Below are 20,819 nucleotides of genomic sequence, written 5' to 3'. Positions count from 1 at the left end.
GTGCTCAGGTCTGTTTAGTAAAAAATGTGAGTGCAGGCCAAGGGAGAGAGGGGATAGGGGACAGTTGCGCTTTGGCACGGTTCAAGGCAACTGTACCTAATGTGAGTACACCCTAAACGACCAGACTTTTGTCAGATAGTGTGTTGATTAATTACCCTTTCGGCAATTTTTATTTTCCATCTAAATATTTTTTTTCTTCAGTAAAATGTAGTTTCTTTGCTTTTTTTTAAGACCTCAATGAATTGTACCACCTACATATAATAAGTTTGGTTTGCCTGTGTTTTAACTTCATCAATCATCAAAGGACATAGTAATATACAATCATCTATAATTTTCTACTGTTGACAAATTCACCCTGGATGCATTGGGGTTGAGTAAATAGATTACAGATTTTCCTTTTTAAATGTACGATCCCTTTAAGTCTGTGGAAATGATTAATGGCATAGCACTCTTGCAGAACAACAGAAAGATCTGTCTTTGAATTAGGAAGCTGGACTGTTGCACTAATAGATATTTCACTCATGCTGTCGTCAGCTAATAGAGCAATCAGCTTTACTCTTCTGTCTGGCGGAAGCCGTAATGGTCATTCATTTAAGAGCACTTGACCTCCGTAGTTACTCTTCATTGATTGGTGGTACTTCAGGCTGGAGGGTCTGATTATGTGTCTGTGATTCTCAGTGTGCGTGAGGTCTTCATCGGGTCTGTTGAACCGTTTCCACCCATCTAACCCTCAGACCTGCTCTCCACCCTAACTGTGGTTCACAGAAATACAGCTTCACCACAGACTGTGCATTTAGATGTAAAATAAAATTGTACTTTTGCACAGCTCCAAGTAGCACAAATATTATAAGCATATTTTATTTGTTTATATACACCACATATTAAATCATAACTGTTCGATTAATTATTGTGTTGTCATTTACACCTAGCAGAAACTGGTCAAATTTGGTTACAAGGCCAAAAGATTTACTTAAGTAGTCTTGTCACTGATGTTTTCACACTGCATGACTATCTAGGCTAGCGTTTTGTCGCTGCTTTGTTTACACTGCAAGATGGATCTGCGACAGGGAGTTTCACATTGCATGACTTTACAATAGAAAGAATCGCCAACAACTTCATCCAAACTATGTCTCACAACCAAAAACACAAAGAATATCTTTTGTTATTGACAACATAACGAGAAAGAAGCATTTAATGGGGTAGAAAATGTACATAATTGCTCCCCTGGGTTTGAAGGGAATTAGCAATTTCACCTCAACTTTCTTTTTTACCCGGTTGTGATATTGCTCAGATGACACATCAAACAGACACGGGGTGCTCCTGCCAAATATCCACTAGTTTTTCCTCCATTTATTGGGAGCAAATAAACTGAAAATGAGCGCTTTTAATTTTTCCCCAACCTCCCGCCTTTCGTTGCACACACTTGTGGTGCCCCCAGAAAATTTTCTTAGGGGTGGCCATTTGAGACCACACAAAAACATAATAAATTCATTGTAATGTTATATTTTTGTTTCTACATGTTATGAAATACTGTGGTTTTAATTAAATTTATTAATTACTCTCAAAATATTGCTATTTATCCCTTAAAATAATTCAGCAAGTACATGTGCAACTGCAAACCAAATAAAAATCAATATTTAGTTTAAAAACAAATCGACAAACTGAAAAAAAGCCATTACTATATTACACATTCACTATACAAACCCTAATAATATCATTTATCCATATTACTCTTGAGCCACAATATTATTAATACGGCTTCTTCTATTGATGTTTTTATTTTGCAAAATACATCCACTAAATCAATGGGATGTCTGGCCCTTGTAAGTCAACCAGCAAAAAAGTAAGATGCTAAATAAACTAGATTCTGACAAAGCTGATTTCAAAATGCATTTATTTGTTTTTTTAGGGTTTGTGGTTTTCAATCAGATAAAACACAATTTTTCATTAAAAAAAATTATAAATTCTTAATAAAAAAATCCCCATTTCTACCAATTTTTGAACAACCCAGAGTGTTTACCAAGTACTCTAGATCTTGGCTTTAATCTTTGGCCAGCCTGTGGTATATATATAATGCATGATCTTTTTGAAGAGGGAAACTTACTACCTTTTGAAACTATTGTTTCAAAATTTAATTTGCCAAGACAACATTTCTTCAGATTCCTGCAAATTAAAGACTACATATTTAAGAACACCACACTTACTTCTAAAAACTTATTAACGGTAATTGAGAAAATTCTATTAAAAAATTCCCCTAAACAAAAAAAAAAATCTTTATTCTATAAGGCTCTGTCCTCTTATAACACTGTCTGTAACTCCCATCTCAAATCAATTTGGGGAAAAGAGCTTGGGGTGGATATTTTGGAAGAAGAATGGGAGATAGTTTTGTCTCTAGCCAATAAGCTTTCAGTTTGTAATAGGAGCAAAGCCATTCAACTCAGGATCCTTCATAGAATTCATATCACACCTCAATTAAGACATAAATTCAATGCAACCCACTCACCTTTATGCCTTAAATGCAAATCAAATATAGGGGATTATATTCATTGCATATGGCACTGTCAGGTGATTCAGGCCTACTGGAACAGAATTGTAGCCCTAATAAACAACATTTTTGGACTGGACATAGATATAGACCCTTTGTCCCTTCTCCTGGCTTTTCCTTGCAAACTAATAAAGAACAAGTATGAACAACGAATCTTCTGCCTGTTTTGCTGCCAGAAAGAACATTTTGATGTCATGGATCAATGATAAGCCCCCTTCCATAAAAGGATGGCATTCAATAACTCGAGAGATTATTCCCTTGGAATACCTAACATGTCTTAGCCACTCCACAACTGATGCATTTATTCGCACTTGGACACCATATCTGGACAGTATAAACCTTGCTTTATGTGACATTTTGAAACTCGGAATAACATAATGTCTGTATAGACATTAATTTATGTGTTTTCTGTTTTCATCAAACTTTTCACTCTTCCTGCCATATTGTATTGTTTGTAATATTACAGCTTATGGCTTTGGCCATATGTATATTTTAGTATATGCATTTATGTTTGTATTTTTGTTTTGTGTATGTATAAAAAGGAAAAAACAAATAAAAATATGTTCTAAAAAAAAAAAGTGCACAATCTCGTGAACCTAATGCCGTGTTTCATCTCTCGTCGTTAAACAATACTAAACAAATGATGTTATAAGAACTTTATCCTTAATTAAAAAAAGTCAAGAAAACTTAGCTCAAACTTGAAATTGTTGTGGTAAATTCAGCTAATCTGCTGCGGGTGAATGTTAGTGGATAATCCCCGAGGTGTCACCAGAAAAACCTAACAATCAAACATCTATTTAGCACTTGCTTAAAGGGGAAGGGGCAATGAATCAGCAATGTTGGTGGCGCCAATCAATCCACAATAATTAAAAGTGGCAGCATTTTATTTATTTATTTATTTTTTTAAATATTGCGAATTTACATTAAAGATAAAATTTAAATTAATGATATCAACAACAAAATCATATTGGGGTGGCCAAAGGGGATGGCCAGAATTTCTGACAAACCCTTACTGTTGCTCTGATATAGGGTTTATTTAGGTTGATTTAGGTTAAACTGTGTTAAGGTGATCTGTCTTTGTCTGAAGTAATTAGTCTATGGAAATGTGTTTAATGTATGAGTGGTTAGCTGATTGGTTGGTTCCTGAAAATTCTGAAAATAGAGATGTGTCCATTTGAAAAAAATTTACTTGAGCATGCAAAAGACATGTGAATTACTCCTCAAACAGTGTTCTTTATATTGTAAAATAATACATTTGACATTAAAACACTGAATGTGAAACATCAGATGTTTGCAACTATATGCTTGTTTTATATATTTAGGTGTTGTAATATTTGTCATTGTGTGTTTAGGGTCTGGGAAGCAGTCAGCCTATTTCATCAGTTCCTTTCCCTCGCCTTCAGCGGAGGAGTCCCGCAGATCACAGGTAAGTTTACAGATGCAATCACAGCAAGGATGGTAATTGTAACATTAAAAAAATATATTGTTTTAAAATCATTGTTAAACTAATAGAATAACACACTGTACAAAGCCTCTATTGAGTGATATAGGGATGACATCACAACTTTTTTTGTTCAGCATCATAAATTAGACACTCATATTGAAAAACTCTCATTTTGAAACCGTTATGTGTACTTTTTTTATTGTATTTTTCTAATAAGTAACTAGATAAAAACATTTAGCATTTATTCAGCATTTAACATTTTGTTTTTCTTAGACCCTCCTTGGACCATTGAAGTAGATTTGTAGTTGGAATTGAATTGTAAAGTTTGTCTACCATTCAGACAAAAACACAATTACTTATACACATGATAATACATTAAGGTTAAACAATACTTACAATTTCACATTAAATGAATTGAAAAGCATGTGATGAAAAGCCACAGCTGATGTCAATAACGAACAGAACATTTTTGATTTGTTAGAAATGCTAGTGTAGTTATTGTTAGTTATTGGTGGTTTTTATAGTTCTTGTTGTGAACAGGCTCTCTGTGCGAGCAAGAAGTCTGAAGCCAGCTGAACCCAGATGTCCACTGCAATTGATTACCATTGACTTAGGTTTAATTTGTCTAATCCCAACTGATGATGTTTACGTAATCCTTGTTTTTTTTTTTTTCTTTCTTGACCATCCTCACTGTGCATACAGATATCAGCAACAATTTGGGTTTAAGATTCAGTTTTTTAAAAATTAAGTACAGTTAAATTCAGTTAAAAAAATCTACAGTAGTTATGCATTGATTTTTTTTTTTTAATTTTTTTTTTACTTTTTTAAATATTTCCTAAATGATGTTTAACCGAGCAAGAAAGTTTTTATACTTAAAAAAAAAAAAAAACATTAAAAAATACACAATACTTAAAAAATACATAATATTTTTTGTTCTGGAGAAAGTCTTATTTGTTTTTTTCGGCTAGAATAAAAGCACTTTTTTATTTTTTAAACACCATTTTAAGGTCAATATTATTAGCCCCTTTAAGCTGTATATTTTTTCGATAGTCTACAGAAAGAACCATCAATATACAATAACTTGTCTATCCTGCCTAGTTAACCTAATTAACCTAGTTAAGCCTTTAAATGTCACTTTAAGCTGTATAGTAGTGTCTTGAAAAATATCTAGTCAAATATTATTTACTGTCATCATGGCAAGGATAAAATAAATTAGTTTTTGGAAATGAGTTATTAAAACTATTATGTTTAGAAATGTGTTGAAAAAATCTCTCCATTAAACTGAAATTTGTGAAAAAATATAAATGGGGATAATAATTCAGGGGGGCTAATAATTCTGACTTTAACTGTATATGTATTTCTATGTACTTTACTTTCTTACATTGCCTTCCTTTTATTTTTGCTAAAAACATAAAAACCCTTAAGATTTTACCATGATTTATATAAAAAACACAGCCACAAAATACAGATTAATAGTTGTTTACTAACCGTTAGTAGTTTTAGCCATCCTTCAAACCCCTTTTTTACCCATTTGTCTGCATTCTGCATTGTGTTTTTTTAACAGTATTCTATACTTTAGTATGAAAATGGGCTGCTGGGAAAATAAAATACTATTTTTATCACCGGATGGTACTGTATGCTTTTTATAAACAGCCACACTCGTCCAATTCTTGATGTATTACCATCATTAATAAAGTCAATAATTTAACGAAAATGTTTTGTGAATTACGAGTGTTTATAGTGAGCTTTTTAAATGCCAACTGTGTAAATAATTATCGTACAAATGCTTATGATGAGCAGTTGTTCGTTTACCTACAAGCTCTACTCCCTTCAATTGCTTGATGCGTCGTGTGTGCAGGTGAAACAGCCGGTGAGCGCCAGCACACACACATATTATTGACATGCGAAAGTGTTCCTCTATATGTTTTCATCGAAGTTGTTCACAATACTTCGCCATCCACAGAGTTTGTAATGTAGTCAAATGTTACAAATACAAGTGCAGCCGTTAAGAGCTCATTTCTGCTTAATAATGTCAGAATTTACTCGTATTTTGGAATGGATGTGTGAACGGTCTTTTCCGGAAAAAAAGTCTGTAATGTCCTTGTCTGGGTGAACAGCACTTTCTTGAATTCACCGCTAAAGTCGTTACGGAAATTTTCAGGATATTTACCGATATCACTTTGTGAAAGGGGCTAATGATAAAATGGCCTCCAAAGGGTCCAGACCTGAACATTATAGAGGCTACATGAGATCACGTGGACGGAAAAAGAAAGATTTGACACTGTAAACCTAAAAAAGAACTGTGGAAAGTGCTAAAAGAAGCCTGATATCACACGGCGCATTATTTAAAAAAATGTCAGGACAATTAGAACAAACAGTTGCCAAGGAAAGCCACATCAAACTTTTGTTTGAAGAAGAAATGTTGTGCTGCTGTTGTTTTTTTGTACATACTTCCTGTTTTTTTTTTATAAAGAGACTGATTGATTCTACATTATGCAATGGTCTTGGGCCAAACAAGCTGGTGCTTAGGACTTTTGCACAGTACTGTAAATAAAAAATGATTTCAGTGAGAATTGCGATTCATTCCACAAGTCTAAGAATCGATCCATGAATCACAATACCTCGATTTATCATCCCAGCCATACACTTTTTTTTCCCTTGTGAAACTGCACAAAAAAGGCACCCATTCAGCTTATTTTGTTTGTGTCCCCCCAGCATGGCCGGCTTTACTACCCAGAGGAGGTCAATCAAGGCACCTACGACACTTTCGGGATGTACCTGTCGTCTCCATTAGGCTACGAGGACGCTTACCTGGACGAGCCGGTCCGATATCCTGTGGTGAGCGAACGGCAGGTGCTCAAACCCAACACCAACTACGTGGACTTCTACTCCACCACACGCAGGCCTTCATACAGGACTCAGCCCTACCCCGCCTCGCCCGACTCATGGGTGTAGGCATGTACACGTGTGTATTTGTTCATGTGACGTGTAGCCATAGATAGAATATTACAAGGAGGAGTTTCTCCGTTAGACATATCTGGATCAGTGGATTCCAAGAGCTGTTGCATTTGAAGTGACTGGTTCATTTTCATTCAACAAATTTAATTAGTGTTATGAGTGTGTGTGTGTGTGTGTGTGTGTGCGCGCATAAGACGGTGCAGCGACATTCATTAATGTGTGTGTGTGTGTGGGAGAGTGTGTGCGCGTGTGAATGACAGATTATATGGTCCATTAAATTAACTTGAATTGGTTTGACCTGGGATTGAGTGCGAGCCAAAGACTTTTACTTTTCAGCGTTTGCTGTTAAAGTGTGTTTAAGGTCTGATTTACTGAGAACTTGAACCATTTTTAATGCTTTTCTTTCCTTTTCTTTTGTTTGTTTGTTTTTTTTTAAAAGGCATGTATTATAGTCATCTCGGTTTTCGAGCCAAATGAAAAGGTGTAACTAAATTACGTATTGGCTGAGAGGTCAAATAATGAAATAATAGCGGTGTAAAAGAGAAAAAAAGATATATATATATATAAATATATGAAATGAACACAAACAAAAAAACACTAATAATGTTCTGTGCATTGAAAAACGAGCGTCATTTTGTCTGGTCTCATTGCTGTATCCTACTTAACGTAAAGATTAATGTATGTTCCATGGAGTCTTGTACAACTACGTCAGTTTATTGTACAACCGTGATCTGTGCTTCTAAGCACAAAAACTGTGCCATGATAAATCGCTATGTAGAACTGTATGTATGTGTAAGAGACCTTACGGAGGCAAGCAGTTATTACTATCAGAATATTTAGATGTAATAAAGATAACTTGTTTTTTTTAATATTTAATGTCGGATTATGTTGTTTGTTCGCCTATTGTAAAGAGCTACAATTCAATTTCACTTTCAAGTGGCTTGCGCAACAAATTGTGTTTTAGCAGGGAATCCAAACACCCTGAGGACGGATTTCAGCTTTGCAGTAGCTCTCTTTGAAAGAAGCAATTTATCTCGGTGGTGTTAATCAGCTTATCGTATTTCAATGCCGAATCAGAAATGACACACGGTTATTTATTTATTTATCTATCTTCTTTAGCGTATTAATAAACAGTGGCCTTGAGCTCCTCACAGATTAATGGGAAAGATGTTCCATTGTTAGCCACACGGGGACACTGAAGAGTTGATTTCCTCATGAATAGAGCACAATAATATTTCACTTCATAAATATTATGGATATATATTATGGACCAGAGGTCTGAGGGAGTAAGAACCCCTTGATACTTTTGATATTTATGGTTTTATTTGCTTCTGCTGAGTTATTACTGCTACTATGAACATCTAACAGCACAGATTTATACGCTCTCAATCCAAAAAGGTGGTTGTTGTTTTTTTTTGGTGACTATAAAATTTTTGTCATGTAATATACAGTTATACTATAGTATTATAAATTAGAAATATGCCCTGGTCGAGCTCTTATTCTTATTCAAACTTTATTATTTACAAATTGGCTAGTCAACTAACAGGATGGAAAGTAAAAGGATGCAAATAAAACATTAAGGGGATAGTTCAAGATATTCTGAAGACTCCCAAGTTGGTGTTTTTTTCTACTGTGGATGTCTACTAGTTGCCAACATTCTCCGCAATATCTTATTAAAGAAATGTTAAATAAAGGACTGGAATTGTACATGAAGGCAAGTCAAATGTGAGTAATGGTGAATAATTTTTGGATGAAAGTTTTTATGGTCAGGATGAAATGTTTTAAACTGAGAAATCAACAACAAACGTATTAATAATACAGTTAATAAGTTAGCTGTATGATATACGTTTCTAAATGCTGCCAGGCATACATTACAATAATAAACAAAACTTATTCTTATAACTCATGGAAAACCTGGAAAAGTCATGGAGTTTTTACATGGTTGTTATGATTGACCGGTTACACTGTGACAATGGTATTTTGAAGTTTTGGAAAAGTCATGGAAAACAAATATCTGTATACATAAATATAGGTTATTTACTTATTTTCTGTCCTTGGCCAATCACATACTCTCACATTATTAGTGCGGCGTGAGCATTATCTAAATCAATTTTACATATAAATTAAAACTAAATAGATTGTTGCGTGTTTTATGATATGTAATAAATTTGAACATGCATTGTTTTTCTTTTACCACGCATATGTAGATATTGCATGAAACATTAGGTCATGAAAATTTACCTAAAAGTCCTGGAAAAATCATGGAAAAGTCATGGTATTGTGGTAGTAAAAGTGTGTATGAACCCTGAAATACATAAAGATAAATGAGCAATCTTTTTTTTAAAATAGGGTCATTTTCCAAGTCACCTAGAGTTAAAAAGTTAGAAATAATTTGATCTTTTTTTAAAAAATGCATTTACCCTGGGTCTTGCTGGAGCACTTTTAGCTTAGCTTAGCATAGATCATTGAAGCTGATATTTAAAGCTTGACTCTTCAGTAGGTACATTACTAAGACTGACTGAGAATGAAAAATTGCTGTTTTCTAAGCTAATATGGCCTAGCCATATATTCGTTCATTCCAGCTTAATAATCAAGGAATCTGGCTGCTGTCCTATGGCTGCAGCAGGCACAATGATATTACGCCTGTGAAAGCACATTGGTTACACTTAGCCGATTTTCGGGCGCTGCATATACTGTAAAAAAAAAAAAAAAATTATAAAAAAAAAAAAATATATATATATATATATATATATATATTAGGATAAAAAAGTGAGAACATAAATAGACAGACATATAGATAAATAAATGTATAATTATTTTTGTTTACTTTGGATTTATAAGTTCTACATTTAGCTATATTAATTAAAAGGATATGGATATAAAATGGATATATTTTTGTAAGATCTTTATGAAAACTTTTAGTTTTAAAAATTTTGATTAGATAAAGAGAATATTCTATAATATTTGTTAATAAATTGAGTTTTTCGTGTTCTAGAAATTATCAGGACAAATATAGTAAATATATTAGTAAAATGAATAACTCTTTAGAGTTAGGTGTCATTAGATTTTTTGGTTGATATTTCATTGTTGGTTCTTATGTACAGTATGATGCATCTCAAAGTTGTTATATACAGTAACAAAGGTGTTATCAAATTCTAAAATTAAAACCAAATAACACTAGTAATAAAGACAATGGTTTTTGTTGTTTAAACTTATGGGTTTGAGATGTTTGATGGTGCATGATTCATTTCTTAATTATGGGTTTATATTTATTTATCAGGAAACTGTATAATACAACTTAAAATACAGTAAAAGAAAACAGTTCTTTTACACAATATTCATATTAGATACACAGGGTCTAAGCAAAACCAAAAAAGTACATTAAAAATAATTAAAAGAAATGATAATGCAAAAAAAAAAAAAACAATTAGCATGAAGGATCTCATTATATTTACTCAAGAAAGAAGCACATTTCTTATTATCAATTAATCTAAGTGATTTGATTAATTTTTCTATTTCACATAGGAAGTCTATAAAATATTTTTTTTTAGGAACCTTTGTTTGTGAAAGTCAAATTTCCCAGCAAGTATAAGCATATTCACAGTGGCTTCTAACAACTTGTTTTGGTTTTCAAAATAACAAATAACAAGCAATATGAACTTAAATCATTCTAAAACAATGATTATATACTGCATAAAAAACAAGTGACAAATGTCTTCACACTCATTCATACAAAAGGTTCAAATATCAGTAACATCACAATATTTGGATGTGCACTACATGGGTAAAGTTTATATTTATTTTAAAAACTTGTGTAAGTATGACATGTTTCAGTCAGAGGTGGGAGGCGTGTTTATACTGCGCTGCCTGCTCTGATTGGCTGACTCGTCAGAGGGAGGAGTTGAAGGAGCGGGTTCCTTCACTCACGCCTTCACTCCAGTTGGAAAGTTGTACTGGCTAAGAAACGCGTGTGTAAGGACGACATTTAGCGGTATCTCAGTCAAAACAGGTAAGTTTTCGCCAATTTTTTAATTCTGAATTTATCTTTGTACTATAAACATTTAATAACTGACAAACTTGTTCGGTTCTCCTCTTGTTAGGTTACTATAAAGCGGCGTCCGACAAACACCTAAATAACGTAACGTTACTGTATCAAACATGCAAGATTTCTTTATTGATTTTACAGTTGTTGTTTTTCTAAACTCAGTTTAGTTTAATACATGAAGTTTACCGTTTCAAATTAGACTTCAACCTTGTTTGTGTGGTCTGTTCTCATGTCTGTTGTTGAAGCAGTGTTGATCATAATATGTACACAAACAGTTGAATGTTTTGCAATGCTGTGATATCATATTAAGCCATTGACTACTTTTTTCCATTAAGAATGTGGTTTTTGACCACTCAAAATTGTAAATTGACCACAATACTGTAAGGCTAAATGGAAAGGAGGTGGACATCTCATTTGGATGTTTTGGATAAAATTGCTTTATTAACCATTTCAATGTGGTCATGTCATTGGCCCATGAACAATTCCTGCTAGTTATCAAACTATTTCATAGCAGTAAACAAGAGGCAATTCAATCAAAACTTAATATTAAAACAGCTATTGTGGCATTATTTATCAATATGTGGCTCTTTTTAAATTCTCAAAAGCTATAGAAATTAAAAATGTATAGCAGGAAATAAGTTTGCACCATTGTTTTGATTACATCCCTCAAATTGGTCTATATTTGCACATTTTTTCAGTCACAACTTGTGACACGTATGGAGTTAGATTTAGTTTTTTACCAAGACCTTAAAAAAAAAGCAGTAATCACAATACTATGAATCTGTGGTATTATCCAAGCTTATCATAGCGTCAGAATCTTATACCGGCCCATCTCTAAATATTTTGTTTTTCTAAATACAATGTGCCTTATTTTAGTCAAAAACTTCATAAGTTTGTTTAAATAATAAAGGCATACATTGAAAAATAAAGGCATACCCTGGCATACATTGGTTTAAAACCTTTTAACCCGCAAGCAAAGAAGATTCTAGATGTGCAATAAATGACAGCAGAAGAGAGTGTGCAATGAAAATTGTGGTAACTGCATTATAGGGCAATAGTTTATTTTTTTGCATTCCAAATTATTTTAATATCATTGACATTGACATTTTAAGCCCCGCACGTTATTTAATTATATGGTTGTTGTTTTATTTGCAATCTTTTATTTTTTAATTGCTGTGTACTTAATTTTTTCCCAGTGATGAGTTGCGGCTGAAAGGGCATCCGCTGCGTAAAACATGTGCTGGATAAGTTGGCGGTTCATTCCGCTGTGGCGACCCCGGATTAATAAAGGGACTAAGCCGAAAAGAAAATGAATGAATGTACTTAATTTTCCCCTAAAACTAAATAATTTTGATTGAATAATAAAGAAACAAATCTAACTCCATAGACATTGTTTACTATGGTACTTTAAATATTCGGACTGAAATCGCATATAAATATGACTTTAAAACAAAATTTGCACTATTTAATTGACTGTGATCAATGTTGTACTTTGATAGTCGATGACTGCTAATATGATTTCACTATTCAGAATTTGCGAATAATACTTTTCTTTGTTTTATTTTTAAAGAGAAAGTCCAAATATGAGAATATAAAACCAACTTTACCTTAATATATGGATCTTTAAATCCACACTTGAAGCCTGAGAGTTTCTTTACACACACACATGCTGCTGATTTTGGAAAAATGTGATGTATGACTTTCCATTCAGGGTCACCGTGAGCCAACTGACACTGAACAGGTGTGCACACATTTGACAAAGTAATGGAATGTGTTTGTTGTTGCATTTGTAAAGGTCAGCTGAACCAAGACTGTGGCCATTTCTTCATGCCTGTTTGCTATTAAAACCATGCATTTTTTTTTCTGGTCTCTTTTCAACACCGTAGCCCCCGAAGCCTCTTGATTCAGTTAGTTAATGTTTTCAGTTCAGTAGACGTCTGTTATTGCTGCCCTCGGCCAGAAAGTAATCAGATCACTTGCGGTAAGCAGAGTAGGATTTCATTTTTAAAGCTCGCTGCCATTGTTCTGATCACCGAATCTGTTTGTTGCACGCTCTATTGAACCCTATCGAATTATATTGAATTTTGCAAAAGCAAGCGCGCGGACCACATGCCTTGTGGGTGTTCGTGAAAGAAGATATTGTCCTTATCCTGCTGCTTAATCCTTACTGGTCCTTCAGTGATTTTGAGCATTCCTAGTGCTGTATTCATAACAGCTGTATGAAGAGGTCAGGGTGCGTGCAGTATTGTGCGACGTCTTCATTTAGGACAGCATAATTGTTGCTTAATTAAGCATATCACTATACTTCAGGCTGTGAAACCTCTTCTTTCATAGTAGATTGCAACAGTTGGTTTTTCCAAGTAAAGTTCCCTTTGTTTTAGGGCTGGGAGATTTGGCCTAAAATCAAAATCTCGATTTATTGAACATTTTAACTCGATTATGACTAATGAACAATTTTTTTGTTTATTTGTTTTATTTTTGTTCATAGTTCACTGACAGGTTTTGTACAGTAACTAAGCTCACATATAACAGGTCAGAGTCAGAGATTTGTGAATGAAGAGTGCATTATTCATTCATTCATTTTCTTGTCGGCTTAGTCCCTTTATTAATCCGGGGTCACCACAGCGGAATGAACCGCCAACTTATCCAGCAAGTTTTTACGCAGCGGATGCTCTTCCAGCCGCAACCCATCTCTGGGAAACAGAGACACACACATTCACACACACACACACACACACACGGACAATTTAGTCTACCCAATTTACCTGTACCGCATGTCTTTGGACTGTTGGGGAAACCAGAGCACCCGGAGGAAACCCATGCGAAGGCAGGGAGAACATGCAAACTCCACACAGAAACGCCAACTGAGCCGAGGTTCGAACCAGCGACCTTCTTGCTGTGAGGCGACAGCACTACCTACTGCGCCACTGCCTCGCCATAAGAGTGCATTACTTGATTTTAAAATAATAAAATAAAATAATAACACTGTATCTTAACATTGCAGACCCTGTGATGTTGCTACTGCAGATTCACACATTGCAGTACTGATGCTGAATTGATATATTGTACAGCCCTGTTGTACAGCAGTTCCACCAATGAGAGTTGAACAAATTACTCTATTTTCAAAATGTTAGTTTAGATTAATATTAAATCAGCCAGTCACATGGCATCAGTGCGTTTTGCAATGGGGAAGAAATGTGGTTTGTATCTTAAATCAAGCAGGCACAATCCTCCTTATCTCATTATTTCAGTAATTCAGGCTGCTGCTGATGAGGTAAGGGTATGAAGAGGTAATTCTTGAGACACTTTTGGTGCATTTAAGTCATGTTGAATAATGAGTTGAAGGCACATGAATTCCACACAAAGTTGTTGGTTTTTATCAGTGGGAGTTTACATTTTCGTTTTCGTGTTGGGAGCATGTCGATGACACATACGGCAGAATTGATGGATGCATGTAAACGCTGCATGTCTGACTAAAAGAGATGATAGACAGAAATTGCAAACGTAAAACATAAATCTTACATTGTCAGGCTTAATTACACAACAATATATATACATATATATATATTACAACAAGTACTTTAGGAATGTGACAAGATTGCAATCAGTATGTTTTTAGATAATACAGATTGAGGTGGCTTCATAAATTTTCTCATCCTAAAGTTGTTCCAAACCTTTTATGAATTTCTTTCTTTTGTTGAACACTAAAGAAGAAAGAAAGTTGAAAACCTACTATTGAGTTCCATAGTAGGAAAACTAATTTTATGGAAGTCATTGTTTACTAGTTTCCAACTTTCTTCTGTATTTTGTGTTCAGCAGAAGAAAGTCAAGCAAGATAAGTAAATGAAAATAGAGGGGTTTTTGGGAGGGGGTGAACAAACCCTTTTGTATTTTCTTGAAATTTAACAGAAGAAGGTACAATACCATCTTGTGCCTGCAAAAGTGACTTGAACTCACCTGTCAAAATTACGACTTGTCAACTCATAATGGATGCAGCATTTGTTCAGTCGACTATGGCCATCCCTTTATGCCCACAGTGAGCAAACCCATCATGCTATGGCTACTTCAGCCAAAAATCAAGCTTAAATCTCAAACTGATTTCTTAAACATGTCAATGTGTTCATTATATTCAAATGGGCACCACCGGAGATTTATATTGGGCATTATATTTGTGCAGCTGTTAAATCACCTGGAACTGCATGCGATCTAGTCTGTACCAAAATCTCATATAAATGTTTCCAGCACCTTGCAGAATTTAAAGGGGCTTTGGTGTTGGAGGAATATTTATATAATTCCTATAACTATTGGTTTAAATACCAACTTTCTGGCATATTTTGCTGGACCTGGGAAATATTTTAGTTCTTTAGCGTAGGGTCTACACCAGGGGTGGGCAAACTCGGTCCTGGAGGGCCGGTGTCCTGCACAGTTTAACTCCAACTCTAATCAAACACACCTGCTTATAGATTTCTAGGGATCTTGAAGACACTGATTGGCATGTTCAGGTGTTTTTGATTAGAGTTGGAGCTAAACTATGCAGGACACCGGCCCTCCAGGACTGAGTTTGCCCACCCCTGGTCTACACTATACCAGCACTATACAAACTACAGGTGATGAGTAAAGTGGTTTGCCATATATACGTCATACACAACACTGGCCACAGGACCGCAGCGTACAGAAAGCAAATGTTTTATTGTGTTGCAAAGTAAAATATCAAATTTTTTCATGGAAAGCATCATCAATGCACCGAGAAATCTAATTCAACTGAATCAATGGCATAATAATCGTAACCGAACCGTGAGACCAGTTTAGGTTCACACCCTTTCGAAGTTCATACATATGATACTGTATGTCATACTCCCAGAAGTGGTGAGAGATTAGCTTTAAAAGACTGTGGTAAGAGATTAGCTCTCTGGTTTGCTCTCAATCAAACAACTTGTTTACATTCCATCACTAAACCCATGATGCAAAACTAAAGTATAGCTCAGATCAAGTAGTTCTAAGATGTTGACGTTGTTGATTGCCGTGCTTGACAGCGTTGTCACTTTTTTGTCACTTTAGAGTCCTTATTACAATTGTACAACTGATACATCTCAGGAGATCAAGCCAGGCCTATATGAAAGACACTTTTTTTGTTATTTTTGAGACCAAACATGACCAGACTCTTTATACCAGATGCCGAATTGGTATTGTAGGCTGTCACACTTCTGTTTATTGAAAAATGATGTACCACCAAGCTGTGATTACTGTCAAGCCTATTCACCATTAAGCATATTTAATTAGAATATGAATTTTAGAACCGTGATTTTTAAAGATGTCTAGACAAGATTTTTGTACTCCAAGCACTTTAATGGATGTTTGTAAAAATGGTTGCCCATATATGAAGAATGTTACGTTTTTTTTGTTTTTTTTATATTAATTTATTTAATCAATAAATATATTTTTATTATACATTATATATATATATATATATATATATATATATATATATATATATATATATATATATATATATATATATATATATATATATATATATATATATATATTTATTTATTTATATTTATTTATTTATTTTGTATAAAATCTTATAAAGTGGAGGAACTATGACATCACCTTGTAGGCCAATTGGCTGCTAGCACTTGTTCCCTCAGAATCCCTGCAGGATTTTCCCATAGGCTTTTCAAAGATTGCAAATAACAAGCTCTGTGTTCAAACACAGTTCATGAAACTTACATGTTTTGTCCAACAGGATAATCCTCACATGAAAATACAACTTTTAGCACTTTTGGATCTTAAATGCAAACGCAAGAAATGAAAAGCTAACATTATGCTATAAACGGACTACATTGCCCTCGGGGTGCTCGCCTTTGACGTCAGCGGTACCCTGCTACAGACAACTTTTCAAACCTGTTTTTAGAAATATGGTCCTTGTCAAGGATTTACTCTCTCGATTTATTAGATTATAATCCACGCTCTTTGTACAAAGACTTATGTGCCTTTATAGTTTTTACCTGGGGAATACTTTTGTTTTGATTTACAGTTATTTAATTACAGCAAAAAGCAGCCCATACAGTCACATACAGTATGCTATAAATAAGGAAGAGTAAGAATATTGCAGTTATGACAGTTAAATGTGTTCATATGAAGGAAAAATGACGGAAAATCAATTGATCACGTTAAAAAGTTAGTATTTATGTATTTTTACAAATTTATTTACCATTTTCATTACTGAGAGCAGGAAAGAGACAGGCTGTACTGGTAAGCAGTATCTTCACAAAATCGTTTAATTAAAATAAATGATCAACAAATTACTCTGTCTTGACTGTCTCTACAAATGAAGGCATTATCTACACACAATATTAATTACCAATTAGAAAAATATCACAAACTATAAAAACATATTTATGAAAATACTTAAATACCAGACAAATTTAAATGTTCAACGGAAGTGGGCTGCATTCCAGACCAGTTCAGATTGATGACGTATAATGTCTCCGACATCACCTGTAGTCCTATTTAGCAACTTGATAACAACCGTCTTTTTAAAGAAGCATAACCGATTATAAAAATCAAGAGGGAGATGTAACTGATGTGTTTTATGCCGTAGAATAAAACTTGAAGTTGGGGTAGCCATGAACCTTATTTAAGCGTTTTAATTGAAATCCTATTCAAAAAACCCATTGACTTTGGGACAAGGGTACTGGAACTGCTAAAATGCTAACTCGCTATCGGGTTTTTGCATACAAATTGACATGATCGTTCCTCCACTCTATTAAAATATGAAGTTGTAATTGAAGTTATTATTATGTAATATGCTTTCATTCATGTTGATCTTGCCATGAAATAGCCATAACGGATGTGGCAACAAACAAACAAACAAACAAACTAATAAACAAAAAAGTCCCGTATGCTAGTGCAAACACACAGTACAGGACTTATAGGAAAATGTCATTCAGAAGGGGCTGGCCTTGTAAGGAGTTCCTATAACTGAGTTCCTATAACAATTTATTTTTATTTTTTGTCTTATTAAATGCTATTGGTTCAAATAAAACTATGCAGTGTCGTAAAACCTTTTAGTCTGACTTGGTAATTTTATTAAGACTTGTAATGCCACATGCGAAAACTAATTATTGGAATAAAAAAAAAAAAAGAAATGTGAGCACTAATGTACAAAACTGCTTTAATATATTAATAATTAGTTTTTTTAATATAATATATTAAATTATAATATATAAAATAATATGTTGGGCAACATGGTGGGGCAGTAGGTAGTGCTGTCACCTCACAGCAAGAAGTTCGCTGGTTCAATTGGCATTTCTGTGTGGAGTTTGCATGTTCTCATGTTCTCACTTTGCATGGGTTTCCGGGTGCTCCGGTTTCCCCCACAAGTCCAAAGACATGCCGTACAGGTGAATTGGGTAGGCTAAATTGTCCGTAGTGTTTGTGTGTGAATGAGCATGAATGGATGTTTCCCAGTGATGGGTTGCAGCTAGAAGGGCATCCGCCGTGTAAAAATATGCTGGATAAGTTGGCGGTTCATTCAATAAAGAGACTAAGCTGAAAAGAAAATGAATGAATAAATCAATGAAATAATATATATAAAATATTTTTTAAATAATTATAATATTTTAACCAATTTTAATGTTTAAAGTGGGTTTTATGGTAAAATCATGCCATTTAATTAAGAACATCACATCAGGAACTGTTAGAAATGCATCACTACATTTGATCTCCTGTTCTTCAGAATCCTGTGACCTGTAAAGTCATAAAACCAAACGGCACAATTGTTCTTGTGCAGAGGTTTGTGCCAGCTGGATAGAAGTAGTTCTAACTTTCTGGGAAAAAAAAATCATAAAATCCTTAGAACTGCTAATTTAACCAACATAATTATTCCCTCTCTAAGTTCCAGAAGCTGTCCGGCGAGTGATGCAAGCTCTTTATGCTAGTGCTTGTTTGGACGTTGCAAACATTAGCTTTCTATCTCCTCGTCAACACCTTTAGAGCATTTCCCGTGTTTACTCATTAATGAAAGGAGAGGCTTGCACAGTCCTGCTGTTCCTTGAGTCGCTTTAGTGTTTTTATGGCGGACTAATGGTTTAATTGGCTGTGTTTTACTCAGCGGGAGAGAATGAGCTAATGTTTGACCTGAAAAATGCTGGAGTGAAAGGGTGGGCTGGTTAATGTCCACAGGGTGTCTATGGGTTAGTGAAATGAAGTGTGGATTGTTACACTGCCATCCTAACTGATTCAAACAGAGACATTCTTTCTGTTTTTTTTTTTTTAAACAAACTTCTTTTTCATCAGCAGATGTCGATGGCAAGATTAACTTTGGTTAGTGGCTTTTTTTGAAGTGGGATCTCTTTTTGCCTCGCAATGTTTAATCTACTTCAGATGTACCAAATTGGTTCTAAAGCATCAGATGTACAGTCAAAGTTTAGACTAGTCATTGCTCTCTGCATGTCATCGTGGTGACATCATGATCTCACACCATGATGTTATGTTTACTGTAAATAAAACCCATTGGTAGAGTGGAGAAAACAGATGTTGTGGTAGTTCTGGAGAGAGTTTTATCCTGTTCTAGCATCTTTTTAGCAGAAAATATATCCAGGTCATATAAAAAAAAAACATAAAAGAGTGGTTATTAATAGTCAAATAAATAAATATAATGTTTCACAAAAAAGTTCATTAGTCAAATTGAGTAGCTTTGGTGGTTTATTAGCATTCTTATTTTAATTATATTAAATGTTAGTTTTGGTGGCTTAGTGGTTAGCACTGTCGCCTCACAGCAAGGTCACTGGTTCGTCACTGGTTCGTCAAGTGGTCCCGGCCGGGTCAGTTGGTATTTCTATGTGGAGTTTGCATGTTCTCCCCGTGTTGGCATGTTTTTCCTCTGGGTGCTTTGGTTTGCTTCACAGTACAAAGACATGCGCTATAGGTGAATTGAATGAACTTAATTGGCCATAGTGTATGTGTGTAAATGACTGTGTATGGATGTTTCCCAGTACTGGGTTGCAGCTGGAAGGGCATCCGATGTGTTAAACATGCTGGATAAGTTGGCGGTTTATTCCACTGTGGCGACCCCTGATAAATAAAGGAACAAAGCCGAAGGAAAATGAATGAATGAATACGTGTTAGTTTTCAAAAATGTAAAATGGACCTAATGAAATGCAACAAATAATACCAAAAGTGTATGAATACTACAAACTGTAATTATTTAAGTCTGTTTGTAATGTATTAAATGAAGAGCCTATAGTTTACATTCAATGAAATTAAAAATGGGGTGGTTAGTTTTTTTCAGTGTTATTATTAGTAGGTCTTGTTTCCACTGAATGGTACGGTACGGTATGGTTCGGGTCTGTACGGGTCACCTTTATCAGGCTTGCATTTCCACCACCAAGGGTACCCTTTTGGTGGGCGTGATGTTTTACAAAAAGTTTCAGTCGATGTCATTCTTGCTTGAATAAATGTCTAAAGTAAAGCTGTACAGGTCGTTCACAAATCATATGAGAAGCACTTCTCACAAAACAGATGCTTTATACTCATAAATACTTGTGTATAAATGTTTATTACTGAGTCATTCCGAGTTCATAATAGTCCAAAAGGCGATGATAAACATGGCAGTTTGTTCGTAATTAAGGTTGCTGAAACGGTTTGCTCCTGTGATTTGTCGGGCTTCTCCTTTTTTTTTTCGCTTCACTCTCGCGTTTGTCCTTTTCAGAAATGATCAGACATCGAAGACACTTCAATAATCACGCACACGTTATTATCACCAGCTTAAGAAGTTTGTTTCATTAAATATAGACGCGTTTGGGAGCTTCCGGAAGAAA

General features: G+C 34.5%; 2 protein-coding genes across 18 annotated transcripts in view; both read left to right on the top strand.

The window, feature by feature from the left end:
• The window catches only part of pkp4 (plakophilin 4), a 97,862-nt gene extending 90,046 nt beyond the window's left edge, over positions 1–7,816 (top strand). For all 15 annotated transcript variants that reach the window (XM_087256725.1, XM_087256722.1, XM_087256723.1 and 12 more), the window contains 2 exons: positions 3,898–3,971; positions 6,705–7,816. In XM_087256725.1, the coding sequence (XP_087112851.1) occupies positions 3,898–3,971; positions 6,705–6,944 (314 nt within the window). In that variant the 3' untranslated portion in view covers positions 6,945–7,816. The remainder of the gene's footprint in view (positions 1–3,897; positions 3,972–6,704) is intronic.
• A 3,073-nt stretch (positions 7,817–10,889) lies between these two features.
• tanc1a (tetratricopeptide repeat, ankyrin repeat and coiled-coil containing 1a) overlaps positions 10,890–20,819 on the top strand; it is a 161,308-nt gene continuing 151,378 nt past the window's right edge. For all 3 annotated transcript variants that reach the window (XR_015493221.1, XM_087256687.1, XM_087256686.1), the window contains exon 1: positions 10,890–10,956. The gene's annotated coding sequence lies outside the window, so the exon portion shown is untranslated. The remainder of the gene's footprint in view (positions 10,957–20,819) is intronic.

This window comes from Danio rerio, chromosome 6, assembly GCF_052040795.2.
Source record: "Danio rerio strain M-AB ecotype USA chromosome 6, GRCz13ab, whole genome shotgun sequence".
NCBI lineage: Eukaryota > Metazoa > Chordata > Actinopteri > Cypriniformes > Danionidae > Danio > Danio rerio.
The sequence above is the reverse complement of the archived record's forward strand: the minus strand, read 5'-3'. Positions and strand labels throughout refer to the sequence as shown.